At 33.0% G+C, this 23,105-nt stretch overlaps 1 protein-coding gene across 1 annotated transcript in view; it reads right to left on the reverse strand.

Annotated features, from left to right (window-relative positions):
- The window catches only part of LOC142976588 (C3 and PZP-like alpha-2-macroglobulin domain-containing protein 8), a 210,880-nt gene that overhangs the window by 54,072 nt on the left and 133,703 nt on the right, over nt 1–23,105 (reverse strand). The window contains exons 5-7 of the mRNA XM_076120021.1: nt 16,476–16,601; nt 10,797–11,020; nt 7,984–8,139 (exon numbers count right to left, since the gene is read on the reverse strand). Coding sequence (XP_075976136.1) covers nt 7,984–8,139; nt 10,797–11,020; nt 16,476–16,601 — 506 coding nt within the window. The remainder of the gene's footprint in view (nt 1–7,983; nt 8,140–10,796; nt 11,021–16,475; nt 16,602–23,105) is intronic.

Below are 23,105 nucleotides of genomic sequence, written 5' to 3' on the forward strand. Positions count from 1 at the left end.
CATCTACAAGCATCAGAATCATACATAAAACAACTTTGCTCCTCCTAACTTACAGCGTACTTTGTCCTAGAATTCCTAAGTAGATAAAAATATAATGGAACTCGAATTTAAGCGCCATCAGCGATTGAAGTCATTAGAAACAGCTCGGTGAAACTTCGGGGGTTTCGTACCCAAACTTATGTAAACGGTACATAAGTTCCTCAGTAGTTTTACTAAGTGGTAACATCGATTGCCACTAATGTGTTTGGAAATTGTTGGCCAACAATCTTAGAGCCCATTTCAACTTTAAACAGTAGTCATGCGTTCATTTTCTAATTTAAACTAGTAAACTTGTGTTGGATGTCTCTAAGTGGAATACAAATGGCCTTATTTATGTGATCACGTGCAGAATTCGTTGAATTACAATTTACGTAGCGATTAACGTTGTTAGATTTTCATTATTTGTACAGGTAAGTTATAAATAATGCTAGATTATGTAATATATTTTGAGAAACCAAATCTAAAATTATATGTTTCCATTTTGAGCACATTTAACCTAAACAATATGACGAATGGCTACCATGCATATATTCACAATGTTGTATTAAATTCTTAGATGATTCGAAAATTCTGATAAAGTACGTTTTATTTTAAAGCAACAACTATATTCAGACAAGAAATACAAGAACGAATAAATTGGCACAAAAGTCCATGAAAACGGACTGCGTCTAATTTCCCTACTCGTGTTTTGTAAGACAGACATCCCTAATTCCTTTGTACGACCAGCATTAGTTAGTTGGCAAGATTACCGCAAGCAACTTTAGCAGAGTCAGCTTCGGTGCCAGACTAATTTCATTAATCTCCTCATTGATTGGATTCGCTGCCACGGCCTTCTTGACTGACTTTTATGCTACTTTCAATATTAGTTCTTAAGGCTAAAAGTATAGGGGTCAAAGTTTTGAAGCTGTCCCAAACGTTGTGAACTGTGAATAGGGTTGAAGAGTACTTATAATTGTGACCGAGAAATTATACTCCGATTTTTTAAGGGAATATTGAAATTGTTTGTGCTTTAATATGTTTGTAGTTCGTAGTATTGAATTATATAAGTTATACAGTCATTGTAATAATTACATTATAATTTATAATATGAAATGGTCATTGTTATGAAAATGTATTATTTCACCTATGTAAAATAGACACAAATTATTATATTCCTGGCCATCGTCGATAATTGCAAAGCCCTTTGTAATGCTCCAATATACTGAAAATTATTTGCAACCTCAAATATTCAATACTCTGTTTATTAGTACGTAAATTAATTTGAGCTTCAAAGCATTTATTTATATAAACTAGAGTTGAGAGTTCATTACAGACATCTGCACTGCATCAGTGCATCCGAGTACCACTGCTAGTTTTGAGTGAAGCTAATTCAATTAATCTTCCTATAGGTGGGTTTCGCTGAGTTTGCCAACAGCCAGGATTACACCGCTAGCTCTCGATTTAGTCGGTTAGGTACAGCTTAGACTTGGAATATTAATGCGATGTTTCGTTAATCTGATTATCTTTATTCTGAAATTTTCAGAGCTAATTTTATAAACGCTTTTACATTTTTGTGAGTTTTATGGCGGAAAAAATGAAATTAACTGCAAAATATTTAGAGGTACATTCGACATAAAATTATAAGGTATAAAAATGTATGTAATTTGTATCTAAAAAGCAGAATTGATTCCAAAACACTTGTGCCAAGCAATTCCGTGTGACAAAATTCTTAAATATTCCACGTCAAAGTTAATTAAGTTATTAAAATTTCACCTACAACATTCCGCGTCGCCGTTACAAAGATATCACGGGAACACGAAGTATGCTAAAACTTTATTATCGCCAAATGCAGTTCACTTCGCTTGAGATTCCATTTGCTCTAATTACCGAAGTAAGATAGTCTGTAATTACATTTAATCTGCGACGGCTAGAGTAAAACAGTAATCTAGTTTTGAGTCGAACTATATTCTGTTACATAAGTTTTCAATTCTTTAACTACTATTTTCTAATTTAGCCGCTAACTGTACGGTTTTTAAAGAGCATACAAACATGCATGATTTTAAAGTTAAATGATATGCATTTTTGAATTAATAAAAAATAAGTAGTACTCGTAACCAGTGGACTTGTATGATAAGACGTACGGATGTAAGTGAGGTAAGGGCAGTTTGTAAGGATCAGCCTACCCTTGTGGGAGGAACAGGGCGTGATATTATGTATGCATGAATAAATTATGAGAAATAGGTAATGTACCTATTATTTTTATCTATTTTTTTATATTCTATTTAATTGTAAGCAAGCATTAGTTATTTGATATCCATCAAATTTACTATTAACCTTTAATATGCAATCGCATCAATGAAAGAGAACTGAAGTTTCAATTTAAACAATCCTATGATTTGAAACCGCAAACAGGTTCACTCGCCAGCTCTGAGTCTTCAACTTCAATTAATGATCTTGAGGTAAGCCGCAGACTGCAAATCCGCCAAATGAATCGGTTCTGAACTCAATTTTGCCAGCTAACACTCATTGGGGTTATAGCTTTTCAGGATAATACAATTAAACTGTTGGACAAGTTACTGGGAAACTACTGTAAGTATAACTTCAAAATACTTGGAATGCTGTAACATTTTTTAAAGTTACAGCTTATACTTACCAACTATAACTAACTAACAAGAAAGAAAAATAAAACATTTACAATAAAAAAAAAACATTGTAATTTTTGCTTGTTATGCCTGTTCGATTTTTGAGTAAACAAACAGTTTAAATGGTTTAGAGTGATTTCTATTCCTATAAGACTTTATCTTCTCCTCTAAGATCAATAGTAGCACTATAATAACATCTAACTAAAATTAGCTAATATCACTTTAAACTTCAGTTTCCTGGTGTAGGTAACTGGCCAGTGTTACAGTAATGCACTGACAATGTTTGTGGTGAGAAGCGTTTAAAATGCTAATTTGTTTTATGTGTACACGGCGTTGGCAAAATGTTGGTCAAATAAGCTGTTACAATTATCCAACTATGCGAGCATATGTAGGGGCTGGGACATACTTTATTTTTTTAATAAATAATAAGGGCGTTCTTTTAACTTATAACAAGTGAAACTTCTTATTGTCTTTAATCGTATACAGAGAAACTTGAAAAGTAAAAATTAACTTCAAAATCCGTCCAGCCATAAAAAGCCGTGTACTTATATAATTGTTATTGCGAAATCTGGTCATATGCTTATTATATCGCAATTGAGTTATATTTCATAATTATTGATTTGCATGCATAAACATGCTCCTCGGCAAAAAAAAAATCATTCATATTTGCATCTATCATTCCAAATTCCCAATTCCGCTGAGATAATCTGACATCATTATCCTAATCAAATAAAATATGAAGCTCGCAGTAAATTGTTCGAAAATTATATTCAATTCTACGAAAATTATATTCTACGAACAAAATAAATACCGTAAATTGAAATCCCTTTGATAATACGTTTCTTAAATGAAATAACAAATATTTCTTTTTGGGGATCATCAGATGCCAAGTGAGCGTCAGATTACAAGGAACGTACATTACAAAAGTGAAATTAAAAAAAGGTCACGCACATTTTTCCAAGATATAAGCCCTTTTAAGCCAGTTCCGAGATTAGTTGGCTAATTTCTTGAAAGCGTTCGCTTTTTCCAGATTTAATGGAGTGCTGGATTATTTGTCTCTATCTCGGCATAATTTATCTGGACGAATTAAGCTTAGGCCGGAAAATCTCACTGAAAAAATGTCTGCCGATAAAACGGAACAAAGGGGATCCCTCAAGAAATAGCTACAAAAAGAATTGAGATATGAATAATGAGAATCATTGTGAAGATAATATAAAAGAAGCAGTGGGACGAAATAGGGGTAATGACGTTGAATAAGTAATTTTATTCTCAACGCGTCACGGTGTTCGAATAAGCCGTGAATTTCTGTTATTAACACTAGATGTCGTTGTACAAGGTGTCTTACATTTTATTTAAAATAATTTGGGAATAACGGAAACATAAGATTTAATGGCGTAGTTACTTTTGAGTAATCTTCATAACTTCTGGCAGACTTAACATTTCTGTTCAGAATAAAGAATGTTTTTTTACTGTAGTTCGTTGGTTTTAGATTTAATTATCTTCTCGTTTAGAGGTGTTTTATTATTGTTACAAAACTAAAGTAGTACACTTAAGAAATGAAAAAATCTAGATTATTGTGACAAAGTTTAAATACTCGAAACATAGTTCATATTCTCTACATTTTCTGTTAGTTGCTGGTCATTCCGCATAACACATTGTTAGCAAACTGTTATAATTGGATTCTGAGTCAAACCTGCCACATGCTCGGCCAGCATTAACCCAACTAATTTGAGATGAGTATGGGGCCATTAGTTGTTAAGCCGTATGACATACGACCAAGACAGGGAACCAGCAAATTAGAGTAATCATTCTTATTCAGAGAGGAGGTTGCACTGCGTTTAGTATACGGTTGCGTTATGTCAAAGGGTTTTTATTTCATATAAAATCAACATTTTAAGAATAGACTTTACAGCATTATAAGTTTCTCAACTTTGATGAGACCTCTCCAAAACATCTTTTCAGTAAAAAATAATGCTTTTACAAAGTATTATATTTTAAAAAGGTAATAATAATCTTTTTAGATAAGAACATGGGGTAATAATAACTTTATCAAAATCCTAGTACACCTTCCTAGTCAAATACTTTTATATCGTTATAGTCGAGTCTCGCTTCTGGTTTTATGTAAACAAAAGTCTTTGGTAACCAAAACAAAACATTATTTATTTAAGCACAAACCTGATAAATAATGTATTGGTTATACGTTATCGTTAAAATGTCAAATAAAGTGAAATATTAACCGCACACCGTGTTGTCACACAAGACAACGTAGTATCAAAAACGCTCGTTAATTCAAATGAATGTGCCCGCTTTGTATGAATATTCAAGGGTTGCGATTAACATGTATCAGTCGCGGTACAATGCGTTTACATAAAAACTGAAATTCATTTTCCAATACAGTAATGCAGTGTAATGATGCTTTCTGTTCGGTTATGAAAATAAATGTTTTTGGATATTGAAAACGTGGAGTTAATTTAGAGCCGATTGTTGTGTTGTGTTAATGTTTCTGATAAAAAGACTTCCAGCAGTAGCCCGATTCTTTACAGTTATTGACTATCGAGAAACGGCTAGCAATCGAGAATTTTTTTATGAATGTCGGATCCGCGCCTCTAGCGGACACATTTGATACTACCGGCTGTATAGAATTGCGCTACTGAACAATGAAGTTTACAGTTACAACAAATTATCTGCATGGGTGAGTTATAGCTAAATATATATATTTTTTTATAAAAAGCCGACTCCCGTACTAAGAATTGCTCTTGTGTCGAGGTGAGTTTTACAAACATACAAACAACGGACACAAAGTACAACCAGACCCGAAACAATTATTGGTGGATTGCATTTAAATAATTGTCCCGTGTGGGAATAGAACCCACGACCCGATGCAATGGTAGCGGCGTGGCGATCTAAACCACTGCGCCACTATATAACTACTTGGATTTAAGATATTTTTATTTACTAAGCTTTCTAGTGGGATAAATTCATTACGGTTGCAGCGGTGGTTTCTGAAACTGATTTATATTCAATTCCCAATATTCGTCGAGCAACGTAGCCGTGTGTCCAACGATCACATCAAGTTTGCTCACATAATAATTCATAAGATAGTTATCTGGGGCCTAAAAGCACTTTAGCTGGATTGCCAATCCTCTAGAGCTGATATATTTGCATGAGGACGGCGTCATAACCACTTCCAGACCCGCTAGTAATTGGGTTTCTTGTGTGACGAAACTGAAATAGATTTTGAGGTTTTTCACTTGATACTTTTCGACAGATTTTTAACCTGAATATGGGGCGATGTCGAGCGAAGAGCTATTGTTTTTGGTATAGTTTGTTAGTGAATATTTGAGAATATTATGCGACGAAAACATTTTTAGAATCGTAAAAAAGGAAACTCAATTTAGTTTACCTTAGTTTATTTTACCTTTGTTTTTTAGTAAGTATAATTATTTGAGCATAATATGACTGTAATTGCGAATATTTTTGTATCGTTTTAAGGATAGAAAATATTTTCAACGGGAGGTAGGTATATCACTTCTTTCTAGGGTATCAAAGTATCTGCAATGCTAATGCAACCGACCGCTATCAGTCTCGCGATTTCAAGGATTAGCGCGAAAACAGTCCGCGTACAAAATCTAGCCATTTGTATTCCTCGCGTCTCGATCCCTGGGGTATCGAAGTTCCACAAGTTTCTACAGGCCCAATTAATGAGGCGATTAAACTAAATTAGAGTTTGAGGCGCGAACGGCCAATTTAGACGTGGTCTGATCTGTGCGGACGTTGTGGCACGTACAGTGAACACTTTGTGGACAATTAATATTGCCATAATACAGTCAAGGAGTATAACACTCTTAATGTCTCTTAACAATCAAATCAGTTCAAATATTCCAACTAAAAATAATACAACAAACAAGTAAGTAGATAAGCAAAATAAACCATCTTAAGTTTTAAATACCAAATCACTATCATGAAAATGAATTAAACGAGTAATCTTTATAGCAATAATGTAAAGATTTTTATAATTAAATTAAAAAAGATATCACTATTTATAGCTCTAAAATCTGCAGCATTCCCGTAGTATTTTTTCACTACGCTGCATACGAGAAAACCAGTGTTCAACAGTAATAAACACCGGTTTTATTTTATTTGTCGTGTGTCGATTTAAATTCTCCCGATTTAGGCTCAAATGGAATATTTAAAAGCAATTCAATATTTACGACGAGGATTCGATCTATGTTGAAAATGTTTAAATTAATGGGAATTAGGCTGCACTAATGAGTAGATTAAAATGAATTAGGATACGTAATTGATAGGTACGAATAATAAATATCGGTTAGAATCGTGCTGGTTTTGGTTTATATCGAGTAAATGTGGTTTGAAGTGGTTATTTAATAGATAATAATGACATACATATTCAGTATTTTGCACTTATATCATGATAAACTAGTATAAAACTTGATAATAGTTTAGTTTGTTAAAGCCAAACTGTGGTGAAGATATAAGCATTGATTATTATTGAATGTTATACAGCCATATATAGTAAAAATAATAAGCTAGACAACATTACTTACATAAAGCTATATTATACCGAATACATGCTATTGTGTAAACGAGTAAAATCAACTTGTAGGCGTTGTGTTGTTGCAATTAATGTTCTAATTATATTGCTGTGACAAAATACATCATGTTTTAAGACAACGATTTTCAGGTATGCATTGTTTAAGCTTACTTTATTCGACAAAAGCTGAACAAACAATAAGATTCCTACTTTCTTTGTGAACTTCATTCATTGTTATCATGTTTACTACTGCTAAAGGTCAGAACGCCTACGAATAAGTATTATACAATCATAATAACGGGAAGGAACAAGTTTTCTTTGTAGTTAATCCGACAAGCGGATCAAACCGACTTACCTAAGTTTTTATTATCCTGATATCTTCAACCTAATAATAGAGTCGAAATATTAATAATATTTTATGTTGTAACTTCAGAACATGATATTATTGTATCTAATTTCATCCTATAACTGTTTGTCTCTCATCACAGTATACAATGTACGAGTACCTAAATTCTTCATAGTGACTTTAGGAGTACGATTTTCTACTAATATCGACAGCCGAAAACTGACTAGCTATAAACAAATGTATAAAAAGTTTGATCAGCGCTTCTAGCGGGCGCCATAGGAACTATCTTTGCGGTTACAGACTGTAGAAAATTGCGCTACAGTAGTACCTAATTATATTGTTATTTAAAAAAACACTTCTTCATTGCACTGCACTCAAAGGTCAATTTACATCAAATTTAATAGGAGTTTTTACTAGTAACTTACTTGTAAATTGACGTAAGGAGCATCAGCCATGACAGTTGGGACGATGAAGCCGCCCTCTCCAGTAGACATGTCGATGTCCTGACTGTAGATGTCAGTTTTGTCGTCATACAGCTTGACGCGAACACGAACGCGTTTTTCAGTGCTCATTGCTTCGACCTGGTAGAAAGAATGAATAATTATAGAAATTGTGAAAGAGATATCAGAGTAACAGGTATATATTAAGCTGTATCACAATAAATGTCTTAGCTCTGATTAGCTATACGGAGTCTTGTCTTTTGTACTTGCACACCGTTTCAAAATTGATTGAAGGTGACAAAGACTATACGTGAAATTAGAACTAACACTTATACTACTACTAATACATTTATAAGTGGGACCGTAACTGTCAAAAATATTTAACAATATAGCTTCCAAAAATACTAAACATTAGATAGAATAGACTGTGAAACTTCTAAAGAGGTACACCGCCAAACAGGGACGTCAAACCATTAAAACATCTGCATTAAATAGGACGCTCTTCCGTTTTGCTTTTAACACAAAATAAGCCAGTCGCTCACGAAACCTGCATCAAACGAAGCCGTGGTCTATCCGTATCCAAAACCACACGAACGTTTAGCAAAGCCTTTATCCCAAACATAGTCCAAATGAATATTTTAACACCAATTCAACGTACACCTCGCGGCGCAATGAGAACAATATTGTGACGTCAACTTAAGTCTTTAATTAAGCCGTTAAGTTTACCAAGCCAACCTGGCTTAACTCCAAAACCTGTGCCGACAGGGGTACAGATATGAAATACGGAGATAATTAAACGTGATTAATATTTGTTACGTAAAGGACCTCTGTAATTGTGAATTCGTTTGTGATTAATTTGCTTAGTCGATATTTTGAATCGGAAAATTGTATTATAATTGCATTATTTCTCAGTTACTCCAATTTTGAATGCTTTATCATAACCAATTTCGTACAAAGAATGAAACAAATCACTGTTAAAACTCTATGCGTGAAAACATTTATAGACCTTATCAAATCATATTTAAAAGTCAAATAATATTGTTAGTTAAACTTTGTTTAGTTTATTTTTCACTCCCTTCTCATTTTGCCAGTTCATAATCAAATCTAGGTAGGATTACACAAAGTTAAAATAAACTTTTTTTTGCTTCCGCATAAAGCCGCATAAGGTTCTCCTCCGCTTTATAGACCTCAGTAACTGCTCATAAACTTTTCCACCCTGCGATTTCTAATAAAGTAACTTTATTGAAATGGCTTGTCGACTATAACTTCTTTCAGCTTAGTATATTATTAAACCTGGGGAGAAAACCTCAATCAATCACGGAACTATTTTTAGAAGGATGACGGCACATCACTAATTCAGACTACAGGCTTTAAAGGTTGGGGCTATAAGAGTACCAGTTTAAGCGTGTTTTTTTTAAAGAGCTTGCAGTGAAAAATGTAGAAAATAATATCGTTAATAGGTTTAGTATTAGGCATTCAAGTGGAGTAAACAAGTTACAGTCAAATAGAATTATGCGATAATTATCTGTGTAATCTCTCTTTGCAATTGCATAAAAAGTCGAAAAATAACTGCAATCCATCATGGACATAAGTATAGAGTTAATCAATAGAAAAAAGCAACTAAACACTATCCAGCGTTCTTAACGCTACAAAAAGGGTGCTTTGAGAAATTTATAGGAATTGAATTTAGTGTTGCAGAATTTTGTGTTTTACTAAGGTAGTTTATATTTTACTATGTGTAATGCAAAACAAAGTTCAATAGTCCGCCTATTTCGTAGCCACAATGTACTGGAACAGAAAGAAAAGCGTCCCACGTCGATATAAAAGCTGTTCGTTAGGCTGACTCTGTAATTTATTATATTGTTCTCCCGCCGACACCGACGAAAGATGAATATGGATATGATTTATTTAAACCTTGTTATTTAATAATGTAATCATTTCATTTATTTCGGATATTCGAAGCGGGATTTGATTAATGGTGCGAATATTGATTTAAAGCTTGAAGATGACCCTTCATTAATTTTGAGGTAAAAGCCCAATAATCATTTCTTAAATCCTAATAAGAATACAAATAGTATTTGCTTACTCACTCGATTAAACAAGTTATTTTAGTTAACTCATGAAGTTTTAAAATTTAAAACAATTGTTTTAATGATGTGTCTCCAAAATTATCAAAAGACTTAAAAAATTAACTACTTTCTTTAAGATAAGCCGTAGTATCATACTATATTTAGAATTATTTTGCAAACTTTTATTTCAAAAGATCCACGCTAATATGATCGTGTCGTATTGTCTAAAGCTTAGATAAAGGCTACCATCAAAAGTTCCAGCGGAATGAACTAACGAGCTGCTATTTGCTGGATTCTAGTCTATACAGAACGTTGCTATGAAATTATTACACTAACTTTTTTATTGTATAGAACTATGGATGTAAGTTAAGGTTTTTTAAATAGAATTGCGTAATAGATTAATACAATTAGTGGCTTAAGTAGGTACAGTGTAGGTTTAACGGGCTTTATTGCGTGTTTGCCAAAAATGTTTTTTGTGGTTTTCTTTCATATGAATTATTTAAAAGCAGAAGTTTTATTCTTATAATTTTATTATAGTCGAGTTTGATTCTAACTTCTATGATTATTTTTTATGATACAAGGATTTCTAATCAGCTCTATTTTTAGATGAACCAGATTGAAATCGGTTCTTAACCTTTAACCTCCTTGTCTCCCGCTAGTTTTCACAACAAAAATAAGTAATTTCTAATAATATAGGTAGAATAAACAAGTAAGATTATTGACACTCACCCTTCCAACAAAAGGCAGTCCAGGTTTGTATCTTCGCCGCATGCTGTCAGCAAATCGTAGTTCCACATAATGTTGTTCAGCAGCTGGGGCAGCAGCAGCGGTATTCCCGACTCCTGTACCAACAGTGATGTCCACTCGAGCTGAACCTCCTCCGCAACGGGCTTCGATACGCCATGTCCCGGAGCGAGCGCCAGTAGCGAGGATTGCGCTGAGTTTACGCACTCCTGGGAAGAAAAGTCTTGGTTGTAGTTTTCAAGTTTTATTGATTGGACTTGGCTTGGTAAAACTCATTTATTTATTTGCAGTGTAATTTCTTAACAAAATGGGTTTGTTAGTTTGCTTAAGGATAGTTCTTTTTTGTTTTTCCTTATGATTGTAATATGATGTGATAGCCTCTTATTTTATTTATGACCAGCAGTGTAAATTAATGAATGTACAAAACTGTAGCTCTTTAGTTACCTAGTTGGAAAGGCAAATAAATAAAAAATATGTTCAAAGTAACTTTGAACTTAATCGTGTAATTGGTTCACACATAATATGTAGGCTAAGTTCGTAAAGATCTCAGGTAAATTGATTGCAAAAGCTACGTATTGTTCGTAACTTTGTAGGGAAAGTTGTAATTAAAAACATTAGTACGAGGCAAAATTTCGTTCTCACTGCAGAGTACGAAGTTACTTTTTGTGTCCCGGGAATAAAAAGTTTACCTTACGCCGCTTGTACGTGTTAGATAAATAGTAAAGGGTTGGTACCGACCGCATTGCTATTTTCGAGCCGCTTTTTTTGGAAGAAATTAATTTAAAATGTTACGATTTCTTAGTAAGCCGCAGTAACGGTTTGAATTTTTTAAAGAAAATGTTCGCGACCTAGAATTAGACGGCCCCATTTTTACCAACAATCTTATTCATTCAAGAAGGGATCCTTATTACAAAAAATCCTACTTTTAAACATTTTAATAATCACTTGCTGGTTACGACTTTTCACAAATTATTTTTAGCGCTTGCAGATACATCTTGTAAAATGTTTTTAAGGACTCGCCTTTTTGAATAGAACGGCGAACTAAACAAAACATGTCGTCCGTGGAACGTGTGTCCACTACAAAAGTTTTTGTCATCAGTTATGACAAGTGACTTTTAAGAGGGTCGAGGAATGTAATTAATCAAACTATATTTCGAGTGGGACCCGGCTCATGTCGTGACAAGGTTATGCCTTAACTTCTCTTGACATTGTATATTAGGTTTTTGGGTACTTGGGCACTTCACGTAATATGGAATGACGCCCCTTCTTACGCATTTTGCGTAAAAGTGGGACATGTTTTTACGAAACTATGCCTTGAAAGCCGACTTATCAAGTATTTTTATAAATTTTCTCTCTATACAAAGTCTGTGCCTTCTTATTTAAGATTTTGGTCTAAGATTAAGTATTCTACATGTGGTAACAATTTATATGAAGCCCGAAGATATTTTGGTTATATTTTATCGATAGCCAAACTCGCAGATAAAGCAAAAGTATAATATTTTTTCAGAATCCTTTCTTATTCCAATTTCCCCTATTTTCCTTGTGAGGAAAATAAACCAAATTCTTTCATCCGAACTACAATACACGTTCTATTAAGGAAGGATAATGCAACGGATCCCCTTCTTCAAGGGTCCTTAAACATGCATAGAATCCGTAATTGATTACTATCTACCAGACCCTAAGTAAAACTTTCGCAATTTTTAACCATTTTTGGGGAGCGTCCTTTAAAAGTGATTTGTTACACACATGAAATTCTTCCGTAATGTCTTATGGAATTTTTTAGATTGCAAAGTAAAAGCAAGGGCTGTGAAAGCTAAGAGAGGGTTGTTTATAGTGCGTTGTATGTTTAAGTCTAAAATAACGTAAATAAAATTGCTCCTCGTTTAAATTTGCATGTAGTTTTGGCGCTCACATGATAAAATACGTAGAATTGATAATTAATACAAACATACGTTACAAAACATTAAATAAGTTTTGTGTTACTCGGAAAGCATAGCACTCTCCATGGATTTGCACTTCACTCAAAATTTAACGTGAAATGCATTTCTGTAATGTTTTTGAGGAATAAAAATATATTCTGAGAAATTTAGTTTTAATGGATGTAAGTAAATATTGTGTGCATTTTCAAGAAAATATGAGGCTGTTCCGCTCTCTGCTTTTTATGTCTTCACAGTCTTTATGTTATCGCATTAGGGGCCAGGTAAACTGAATGCGTTACAGGGAAAGCTAAGCTTGATCCCTTTTCTCGGTAAAAGAATTTCCATGTCTCATCGTTGTCCCGTACCCCTATGATAAATCGACTACGGTAAAACATCGACATTTTAAATCGTTGCAAAAATATTACACGAACATTAAAGAGGGTGACGAAAGATTGAAGACATTTATATTTCATAGATAAATTGTGAAATGATTATATTTTGACTAAGATTTAAAAAAAAATCAATACCCCCTATAAAATTAATTTTGTAGGTGATAAAAACAATAAATATGGTCAGGGCATATTCCATCTATAAGGTAAAACCGCCTATTTGGAATAATAATTGTTATAATTGAGTTACAGCGTTTATAGAATTGTCAATAAAACCTTTACCTACTCGCTATACTAGATATTTTGTGGATAGACAATACACCTTGGTATAATAATCATAGATGCAGGCTAATGCCTTCTAACTGCTAACTAAACTATCAGTCTCCTACGTCGAATTGTGTACAATGCTCAGATATCTAATTAATATCTACGAATATTAATCTACATCTGTTAGTAGACGGACTAAATTCGGTAATCAGACTAATACAATATTGATCTTAATTGACTCGTTAGCTGAACCATTAGGGTGAATTATTTCGATGTTTAAGATAAGAGATTGATAGACCAATTATTATAATAAATATTTGATCAAATCATCAGCTATTTATATAAACGACATCTTATGTACCGTTAATAAATGTAGGTACAGAGCAATAAGTTATCACTTTCATAGTTAAGATAATCAAACAATCCTGCTATAGTTACTACGATGATTATAATTGAAATCGTTCAAACCACTTGCTACTATCGAGCGTCGACAGTTTGACATTAAAAATGTACTTGAAAATTAGTTCCTATGACACGCGATAGGAGCGCTGATTACGTTTTCATACATTTGTTTTTAACTAGACAACTGTAGATGGAAGTATCGATTTCATTCCGATCTCTATGCCGTTTTGCATCATTTTGGTTCACCGCCATTTTCGGTAACCAATATAAGGGTGTATTTTTTGTTATAACTATTGTGTTAAAACCCTAACTCTTAAGAATAATTGTGGCAGTGATCATCTAAGTCATTTACATTATTTTAGTATGGAAAATTTCCAGAAGCAATAGTTGTTCTCAAAACACTCATCTCAATAATATCTGTCAGTTATAAGTCAATCACGTTACGGTAGATGTAATTTATCAAAATTTGACAAGGGGTTGGCATGGGAGATGACATGGAAAGGCTTTCATTGCACGCTCGCAGCGACCAGTCATGTTTTGTTGGGTCAAGACAAATTTCGGATTTTATCTAAGAACCGTACTATAAATAACATTTGGGTATCGTTTCATCTGAATTTATAGAACATTGACTCTTCTAGATAAAAATGTTTATTTTTATTTATGTTAGCTTTTTTTACATGATTTCCTAAACTATAGTAACCACGATAAGCTACGTAAAACTGATACTAAATCAAATATGACATGTCCGATGGTTTGCTAAATACATATATGCAGCCTATAGCGAAAACTAAATAGCTAAGATAAATATTTTTTTAATCTAGTACAAAGAACTCCCGAAACTTCAATAACGACGTATTATATACAGATATAAAATATTCTATAAAGAATAATATTTCTTTTAATATCTTACCATCGGCAAGAAATTTTCTATCACAAGAGTGTTTTCTTAGGATCACTGGGAACGCAAAAGTTTTTCTTTCTTTTTTGTTACAGACACGAAAAACAAAAAAGGGAAAAGTTCGTTTCCACTCGCAACAGTTCTCATAACTTTCATCCAGTCGAAAGGCAGAAACAATAACAAAAGTTACTTCACAATTAGAACGAGATTGTTAGGTGTAACGACCAATATAAGTTGGTCTACGCCACTTGATTGGACTACCCATCAATTCATTGTAAATATGAAATATTGTACACATTTGAAGATCAAGTTATTCTGGATATCAAATACGATTGGTGTGCAATTTGTATCGGTTATAGTTTCATTTATTGAGATGCAAACGGATAGCTAAATTTCCTGTTGATTCTGCACTTCAAATACATTTGTTAATAACATTATTATTTTACAAATGAACACCAAAACAATGTTTGTTGATTCTTATGTTTATTCTTTGTTATGTTCGTTCATAAAACTTCGTTTTCGATTGACGAACTCTATTTTCGATTAATTTATGAAATGCTTAACTAATCAGTGTGCGAACTAATTATTAAGGTTTGAGAACAAAATACTCTAAAGCAAACGTCACTATTATCATACAATCTGCATAATATAACCACCAAATATTAGTTTCGCTAAACTGTTACACAGAACGGCTACTTACTTAAACTCAACCGAGCTATTCACCACCACAGTAAATGAGCGTCGACTTTAATTAACTTTCAGATTTGATAAGAATACTTCAAGCAAACTGATCTCTTATTAAAACGCATTTCTCGCTACTTAACTCGGCTATAATTATGAAATTCCAACTAAATAATTAGTTCTGAATTGGATGGGTACTAGGTCATTAATAATGATATCGTTTTGAATAGATACTGTATAAATTATGTTTCAGAAGGGAATTGCTGTTTCACTGGAGCAATTTACTGCTGCGTTGTTATTACTGATAATTATTGAATATACATATTATCATGCGTTATCGATTTTTAACTAAATTTTGGCATCACAAACAATAAAAAAGCTTTTCCCAGTCTATAAAATAATCAAAAAGTAACCTAACTTACAGTCCAAAATTTTGTTTTTTATTTGACGTAGATGCCTTTAAGAATTTCGATCAAACACTTATTTCAGTAGGTTTCTTCTTTTAGAACTATGTATTTTCACTACGAATGAGTAGTTCACAATATTTCATTGCAATTCTAAGGAAAATGAACCGCAGCAAACTACACAAAATACTACTAAACTAAGGTAGGTACTACTTACTTCACATTACACATTTATACATTTTGTAAAAGGAAATTGAATCTGTCAAACGGCAGCCTCTCAATCCGACGGTGACTTTACAAGACAACGCTTTTAGCGGACCGGATCACCTCAGAAGGTATTATTTACGTAACTTGTACTCTAGAGAATTTGTGTGAACGTGTTTCTTTGAACCAACTATCCTGACCTAGTTTTGGTTTCTTTGATATTTTAATTAGCTGGAAAGATTTTTTGTTTGTAGTAGAGCTAAATAAAAACGTGAATAATGTTTTGAATCTTTGGGCAGCTCTTAATAGATTATTATCTAAGCTGTTTAATTTAAGGTTAAGGTCTAATTAACTTAATGGACTGAAATATAGGTCAGTATTTTTTGTTTTTCTACTAGATTAAACTATTTATTTTACGTAAAGCCTATTGTAGTTTTAGTCTTGGACACGGTTGATAAATGTTTCTAAAATATATAGTTTAAATAACATGATTTTCTTACCTTCATCCATGGAAAGTTGATCCCATATCGCTACTTTAGTACCAGCGGGGTCGCTTAGAGCCACGTAAGCCAATTCTCCTCGCACCAGCCGCAAGTCATGGTCCAGAGCCAAGATCCAGAAAGTAACTGTAACAAAATATACCAGTTTAATAAAATAATTCATAATATGACGTTTACACGTTGTATTTGTTTAGACAAACATAATAAATACAGATAAGAACCTGGTTTAAAATAATAACAAGCCTTTTAAAAATCGTGTCTAAAAATGTTTGAGTGTTTGATTTTAGACGTAAGCTAAAAAAATTATGTATTTCAGAAATACATAGCATCTAACTTAATAACTATATTTGAAATATTTATTCCTATTAACGTTACAATATTGGATTCCGAACTGGAACCGAATCAATTAATTACATTGCCAGTTCTATTCTAGACCAGACTAGAGGTGGAGATCAAAGATGACGTCAATTCACATCAATGTATGACCCACTTCAACTTGCTCGTCCAATCGGAAAAATGAAGCAATAAGATTTAAAGTTTTACAACCTCTGTATTGGAAAATCTTAAATAAGTTATCTTAGTTTGCGGGCTGGAAGATTTATTTATGAGTACAAGATTTCTTAACACTTTCTGATTTTAACTGAGTTAAACATTTTTATTATCAACAAGTTTCTTATACATTGAATAGGAAGAAAACATAAAAAAATAAGTCGTTCTTCGTTCCAACAATGGACACTAAAATTTGTAGTTAAAATGTTTGCGTCCTATTAAATAGTATCACGAATTTTAATGATTATCGATTATTGAAATGTTTTAAAATTACATGTTCGAAAATAATTTAAAATGGATAAAATTAATATAACGTACATCAAACAATGATATTCAAAACTATGGTCATATTATTCCCGTGCCATTTAAACCAGATATTTCATTAAGTTTTATGAGTATGCAATTAACAGCACACAATAGATTTTCACAAAATTAATACGAACCGGTCTATTTAAAGCATTACGAAGTAACACATAAGCAACCAACAAACCGACGTTCTAAAATACCTACCTACGCCCTATGTACTTACCTACCGAAAGAGTATATTTTCTAAAATATAAGAAATGCAATAAAATACGAAAGAAACTCATTAAGTATTGTGCAGCAAAACTTCTAATGAATGTTCTTATAGAAAAACCGTTGATTACAAAAACAATATCGGCTAACATTAATTTGTGCCAGCTTCATAAACATCTAAGGCGTTTTAGGGTCACAGAAACATTAAACATGGTCGTAAAAGTAACACAAAGTTTGCCAAATATTAATGGCTACGCTACGAAATACGGTTCGCGCGGAGGACTTAGAGAATGATTAATAATAAGAAAACTCACCAAATCAACTGAAAGCCGTTATACGCATCATAATTATTATAACATGTTTAAAATAATAGGTTTAATGAGTTAAAACATATTCACAAAAAACAAATATGTAACAGAATAACAGAACTAAAATATGAAACAAAAGAACGCGGGCTTTATTTATTTTTAAAATTTTAAACTATTTTAAATTTTGAAACGGCCAGCAGTATTCATCGAATTACTAAAAAAGCAAATAAACCAGTTATTCGTTACTTAAATACTTTTTGCCGCAGATTAAATATTTAGGTAATGATTCTGTATTGAGTCGAAAATAAAGTTTGGAAAAAAATGCGATAGTTATTTTTTTGTATTTAATTAAGTACTAACTGCGTTTCTAGGGAATAAAACAAACGAATCATTTTTGCTGAAATATTTTTTACGTACAATATTAATTATGTATTGCAAGAATATAAATTGTTTTTTTTGCGATTGATTTTTATATTTCCTCAGATCAGTAACAATAGTGTTAGCAGGTGCGATATTATGAAATGGAATGAAATAAAGGAAATACCCGATACAGTCCGCGTCGGCCATAATGTTTTATACACGTAATGTTTTACGATAATAGTCATTAATAAAGTAAATTGCTCGTTGGTGTACATCTGCGTTGTGTTATGAAGTATCAAACGTTTATACTTTAGTATAGCGTTGAGTACTTTTCTCTCGTTATGAGAGTGATAACGACTGGTGTTGATACTGTTTTTTTTGTGTTTGGGTTTACTTTAAGTTTTCTAATATAACAAAGAATCACGTAATGTAATTTAGGAAACATAAAAATATTACTGATTATACATACTGAATAAAAATTTAAAATAAAGTATCCATGGACAACAGTATTATGATTATTTTTTCTTGGCTGGAATTCAGTGGCCATTAACAAAAAAAAAATATTTAACATATTTTTCTGTCTAAAACATGGCGTTTTAATTTGAATGCAAAGTATTTTTGTTGTTATAAAATACATGTAAGGTTTGTCATACAATTTTATCACATAAAAAAATTAAAGAACAAATAAGTATTACCCATTACGCCGTACAATAACTTTAGAGGCATAGAACATAGAATAGAGTCGTTCGGCGAATGTTTACCTTGAGCTTTTAGTACTTTATCTCCTCACGCATATCTCACTGAACAATCTGTCTTCACTTCATTAATTCAAACCGTTTAGGCCAGTAATTACCTAGATAAGGGTTTACTAGCGTGATAAAGTTTATTCTAAGGATAGTATACTGTTACTTTGTATGTAGGTTTGGCACGCTATCTTCTTGTACTTAGTTTATAGATGGTATAAAAGGGAAATTAAACTGCCTAATTCGCTAATCATTTTTATGTAAAAGCGAGCTTATGGTACGAAATAAAATAAAAATTAAATTACATCAACTCAAAAAATAAAAATGTAAAGTCACTCATGACAATAGCAATGCGCCTGTTTTACAAGTATTGCTGTTCAGTGCTAGGCCTTGAGTCTACTATGCAGGCTAAGTGCTGCTACTAATTCCGATATCATATACAAAACTTATAGAGTTATTGTAACAAAGGTTACAAAGACGTTTTACTAAGTTCTAACTAACGAAGACTGACTTACATTTAAGATAGAAATCCGTACTATTCAAATCTTACACTAATCCTAGACCCCTTGATGGTAGCTATAACAATTTGGCATGGGACTTCGTGCACATCTCGTAAAGATTAAGACTTTAGTTGTGAATCTGTACAGTCTTTGTCTAGTACCCTGTGAGAGTAAGTTTCTTTGCAGAAATAAGTACGTGAAAATAATATGTTTACTGTTTATAAGAACTATGTTATATTGGTCTGAATTTAATATAATGAGAATGTATTGTATTACTTATACACGTCTACGTCATTTATTTGTTCGTTCTAATAACTTCAGCAAAGCAACGCTATTATCGCCTTGTACCAACATTTTCTTTTGCAAATACTTGTCTTGAGAATGAGTTTAAGAATTCTTAGCGAAACTTGAGCGCCTTAATAACAATGTGCCGTGGAGCGAACCAAAAGAAATAATTGAATAAGTCCGTTTTACTGTGAAAAAGATTTAATTGTATCGTTTATACTTATCTTTCTTCCTTTATAAGTTAAGAAAACTTAGAATTTCTTGTATTTGAATGAGCAATGAATATAATGGCCTGTTTCCAAGTAGAACTTACTTTATAGGCTAAATAATAAACTTGTAGTCTAGCAATAAACGTATAATGAATTAGCTGGCGGCCCGCGGCGAGAACGTTCTAGCACTTTATTTTTACGTGCCGACGGAATTTCCCAAAATCCTCTTTTGGCTGACACCTGACGTCACTGAAGCTGCCATAGCTTATAACCACATTTTTATGCTGTGATGCTACCTTAACTGAACTAATCATGTTTATAGAACACTAGCTTTTACCCGCGACCTCGTCCGCCATTTTCCCTTGGGAATGCGTAATTTTCCCGGGTTAAAAAGTAGCCTATGTCCTTTCTCGGGTATCAAAATATCTCCGTACAAATTTCATGCAAATCGGTTCAGTAGTTTAGGCGTGATTGAGTAACAGACAGACAGACAGACAGAGTTACTTTCGCATTTATAACATTAGTATGGATTTTGCTGTAAAGCGTTTACGCTAGCAGCTCGATTCTCTGCTACTAACGACTACCGAAATATTTAGCACGAAAATCTGATCAGCGACTCTAATTTGGCATTTTAAATATCAAACTCTCGATACTGTGTCGACTGTACTTGCGCTACAGTAGTAGATAATTAATAAATCATAAGCCGTAGAAATATCAATTAACTAAAAAGATCGAATTCAAGAGAACTGTTCCATTAAACTGCACAATGTACTACATCTTATTTAATTTACAACGTTCGTCGTTCAATATTTACTGACTACCATCGAGACATTGCTAATTAATTATTTCAAGTTACTCCACCGCAGCTAGCGAACTTCCTTCTAAGTTCCAATGTTGACACGTAGAATACGGCATCGATGTTTTGTATGGCTGAATGAACGGCTGTTTGTGCCTCAGAAAACACAGTACTGTTAGCAACTGGTGACGTCACTAGTGTCAAAGTAACTTCGGACTCCGGGCTTATTCTGTTATCTGACTGTGCGAAAGGGTTTTTGCGATACTAGTTTCGAACATTCTGGATTTTGCTTTTGGAATTCCTGTGTAACAAATATTTGGTGTTTGGGTACATAGAATTAAGTGTGGTGTACTTCGTTACATAGTTTCAAGGACAGTTTACACGAAAATAAATTTATTGTTATGCTCTGGGTAACTCTTTACAAGTATGTCTTTGATTTAAGAATTCATCACGAATATAACTGTGTACAGCTCTGTTTTACTACTCGAATAGAGTCACGTTAAATTACAACACACAAGCAAGATTGTAGCTTATAAAGAGATTCGACAATCTTAAATCCTACCGTACTAAATGAGCAAGGAGCAACCGAAGCAATAATAACGTGCGAATCGAAATTGAATATATAAAATCATAACAGCCACTGACTAGTTCGAACTACACGAATATGTTAGCGTAGAAGCTGCACAATAAAGCGAAAGTTTCGGGTCAGAGAAGTTTGCACCGAAATTCTAACATCGATGTTTTCGTATGCACGAATGAATATTCGACTAAAATGTTGAATAGAGTTACTTGGCTGCATTGCGATTTTACATATCGATACTGGCAACTTTGTGAGTTCGCAAAATGTTGGGTAAGCACACGAATTTATATACACGAAATATTTTTGCATATTTTATATAGAGAGGATTGTTTTTAGTTTGCATGTGAGAAAATTGTGCAACGGTTGAAAGTTTTGGCTTGTTTTTCTTTGCACTGTTTTGAAACTTAATTATCGGGTGTAAGTTGTTATACAAAATCTATGAAATTTATGCACACTATGGTAACCAACACACTAGTATTCTCATGTAGTCATTACAGTGACAGTATTCCCAGAAAAAAGTTACAGTTTTTAGCATTATTATCAGAAACCTGTTAGAGATTAGTTTGTACGAGGGCTAAAATTAATACCTCTTGTTTAATTGGAAAAATATACAACTTTATCCACGTTATAGTAGGCCTTAAGATAGTGTTAAATATTATATGATCAAAATAATTTGTTCATTCACACATTCCATACTCACGAATAAATAAATCTTTATATGAATAGTCATTTTTATCATTCACAAACATCTTTTTCGTTTCCATACCGTACAGAGCACACAGTAACTGACCTGATGTACCACATTAACGTGTCAATTGCACGTGCTCACGTAAATAATCCGTTTCACAAGCGTACAGCGATGTGAGGTGAGTGGTAACGTCAGGTGCTCTTACCGAGTGTCAATATTCGCGGCGATTTACCGCTCAACCAAATGTATTACGAGGTTAAATTGAGTGTACTTACTTGTACTAGTTACTGGAAATTTGTGTGGAGAGTTGTGTTATAAGACTGGTTATTACAATCTTTTTAAAAATATATCTTTTGTAGCGTGACTCTCTATAGTCGGTGCTGTCGAGTATTTAAAGTTTGACTTTTAAAATGTACTACCAAAATAGTTCCCACGACGTCCGTTAGAGGCGCTGATCATTATTTCAAATACAATTTCTTGATGTCTAGCCGGTTGTTGAATCGAGCTACTGAAGTGTCAATCTTAAGCTACCGTCATCAAGAATCAAGATAAATAACGCATAGTTACGTTATTAAGCAACTTAATTATTTAACTTGGATGTAACATCGTACGTCGCCATATTTTATTATAAAAACGAGTTAATTGCTAACAAACCAAAAAACTCAGTGCCTAGGTAATCGTCTTGTAAGAACGACTACATACATTATAACAAATAGAAATCTACACTGATACGACTTATATAACAGGTAACAGGCTAATCTAGACTCGTAACATAAACCAATAATTATTACAAAGAGCAAGTTGAAACTTCTTTGCTTAAAAGATACATAAATCCATTGTTCCTTGTATCACGTGAAGGCGTTCAAACTTAGTTCCTCGCCAGATGCCTGTAAACTTTGACAACTGATCTGAGCTTGCCTAACATGTATTCCCACTAGACTACTAGAAGGTTTAGATAGTTTACAAGACAACAGTCAAACTGTGAACTATTCAACTGTAATAGATTAGACTTGAATGCTGATTGAGGTCGGATTGTGAGTTGCTATGTGGGACTTGTCATTTTATCTACTAGATTATGCTCGCAGCTTAGCACGCA

Source organism: Anticarsia gemmatalis, chromosome 11 (genome assembly GCF_050436995.1).
Source record: "Anticarsia gemmatalis isolate Benzon Research Colony breed Stoneville strain chromosome 11, ilAntGemm2 primary, whole genome shotgun sequence".
Taxonomy (NCBI): domain Eukaryota; kingdom Metazoa; phylum Arthropoda; class Insecta; order Lepidoptera; family Erebidae; genus Anticarsia; species Anticarsia gemmatalis.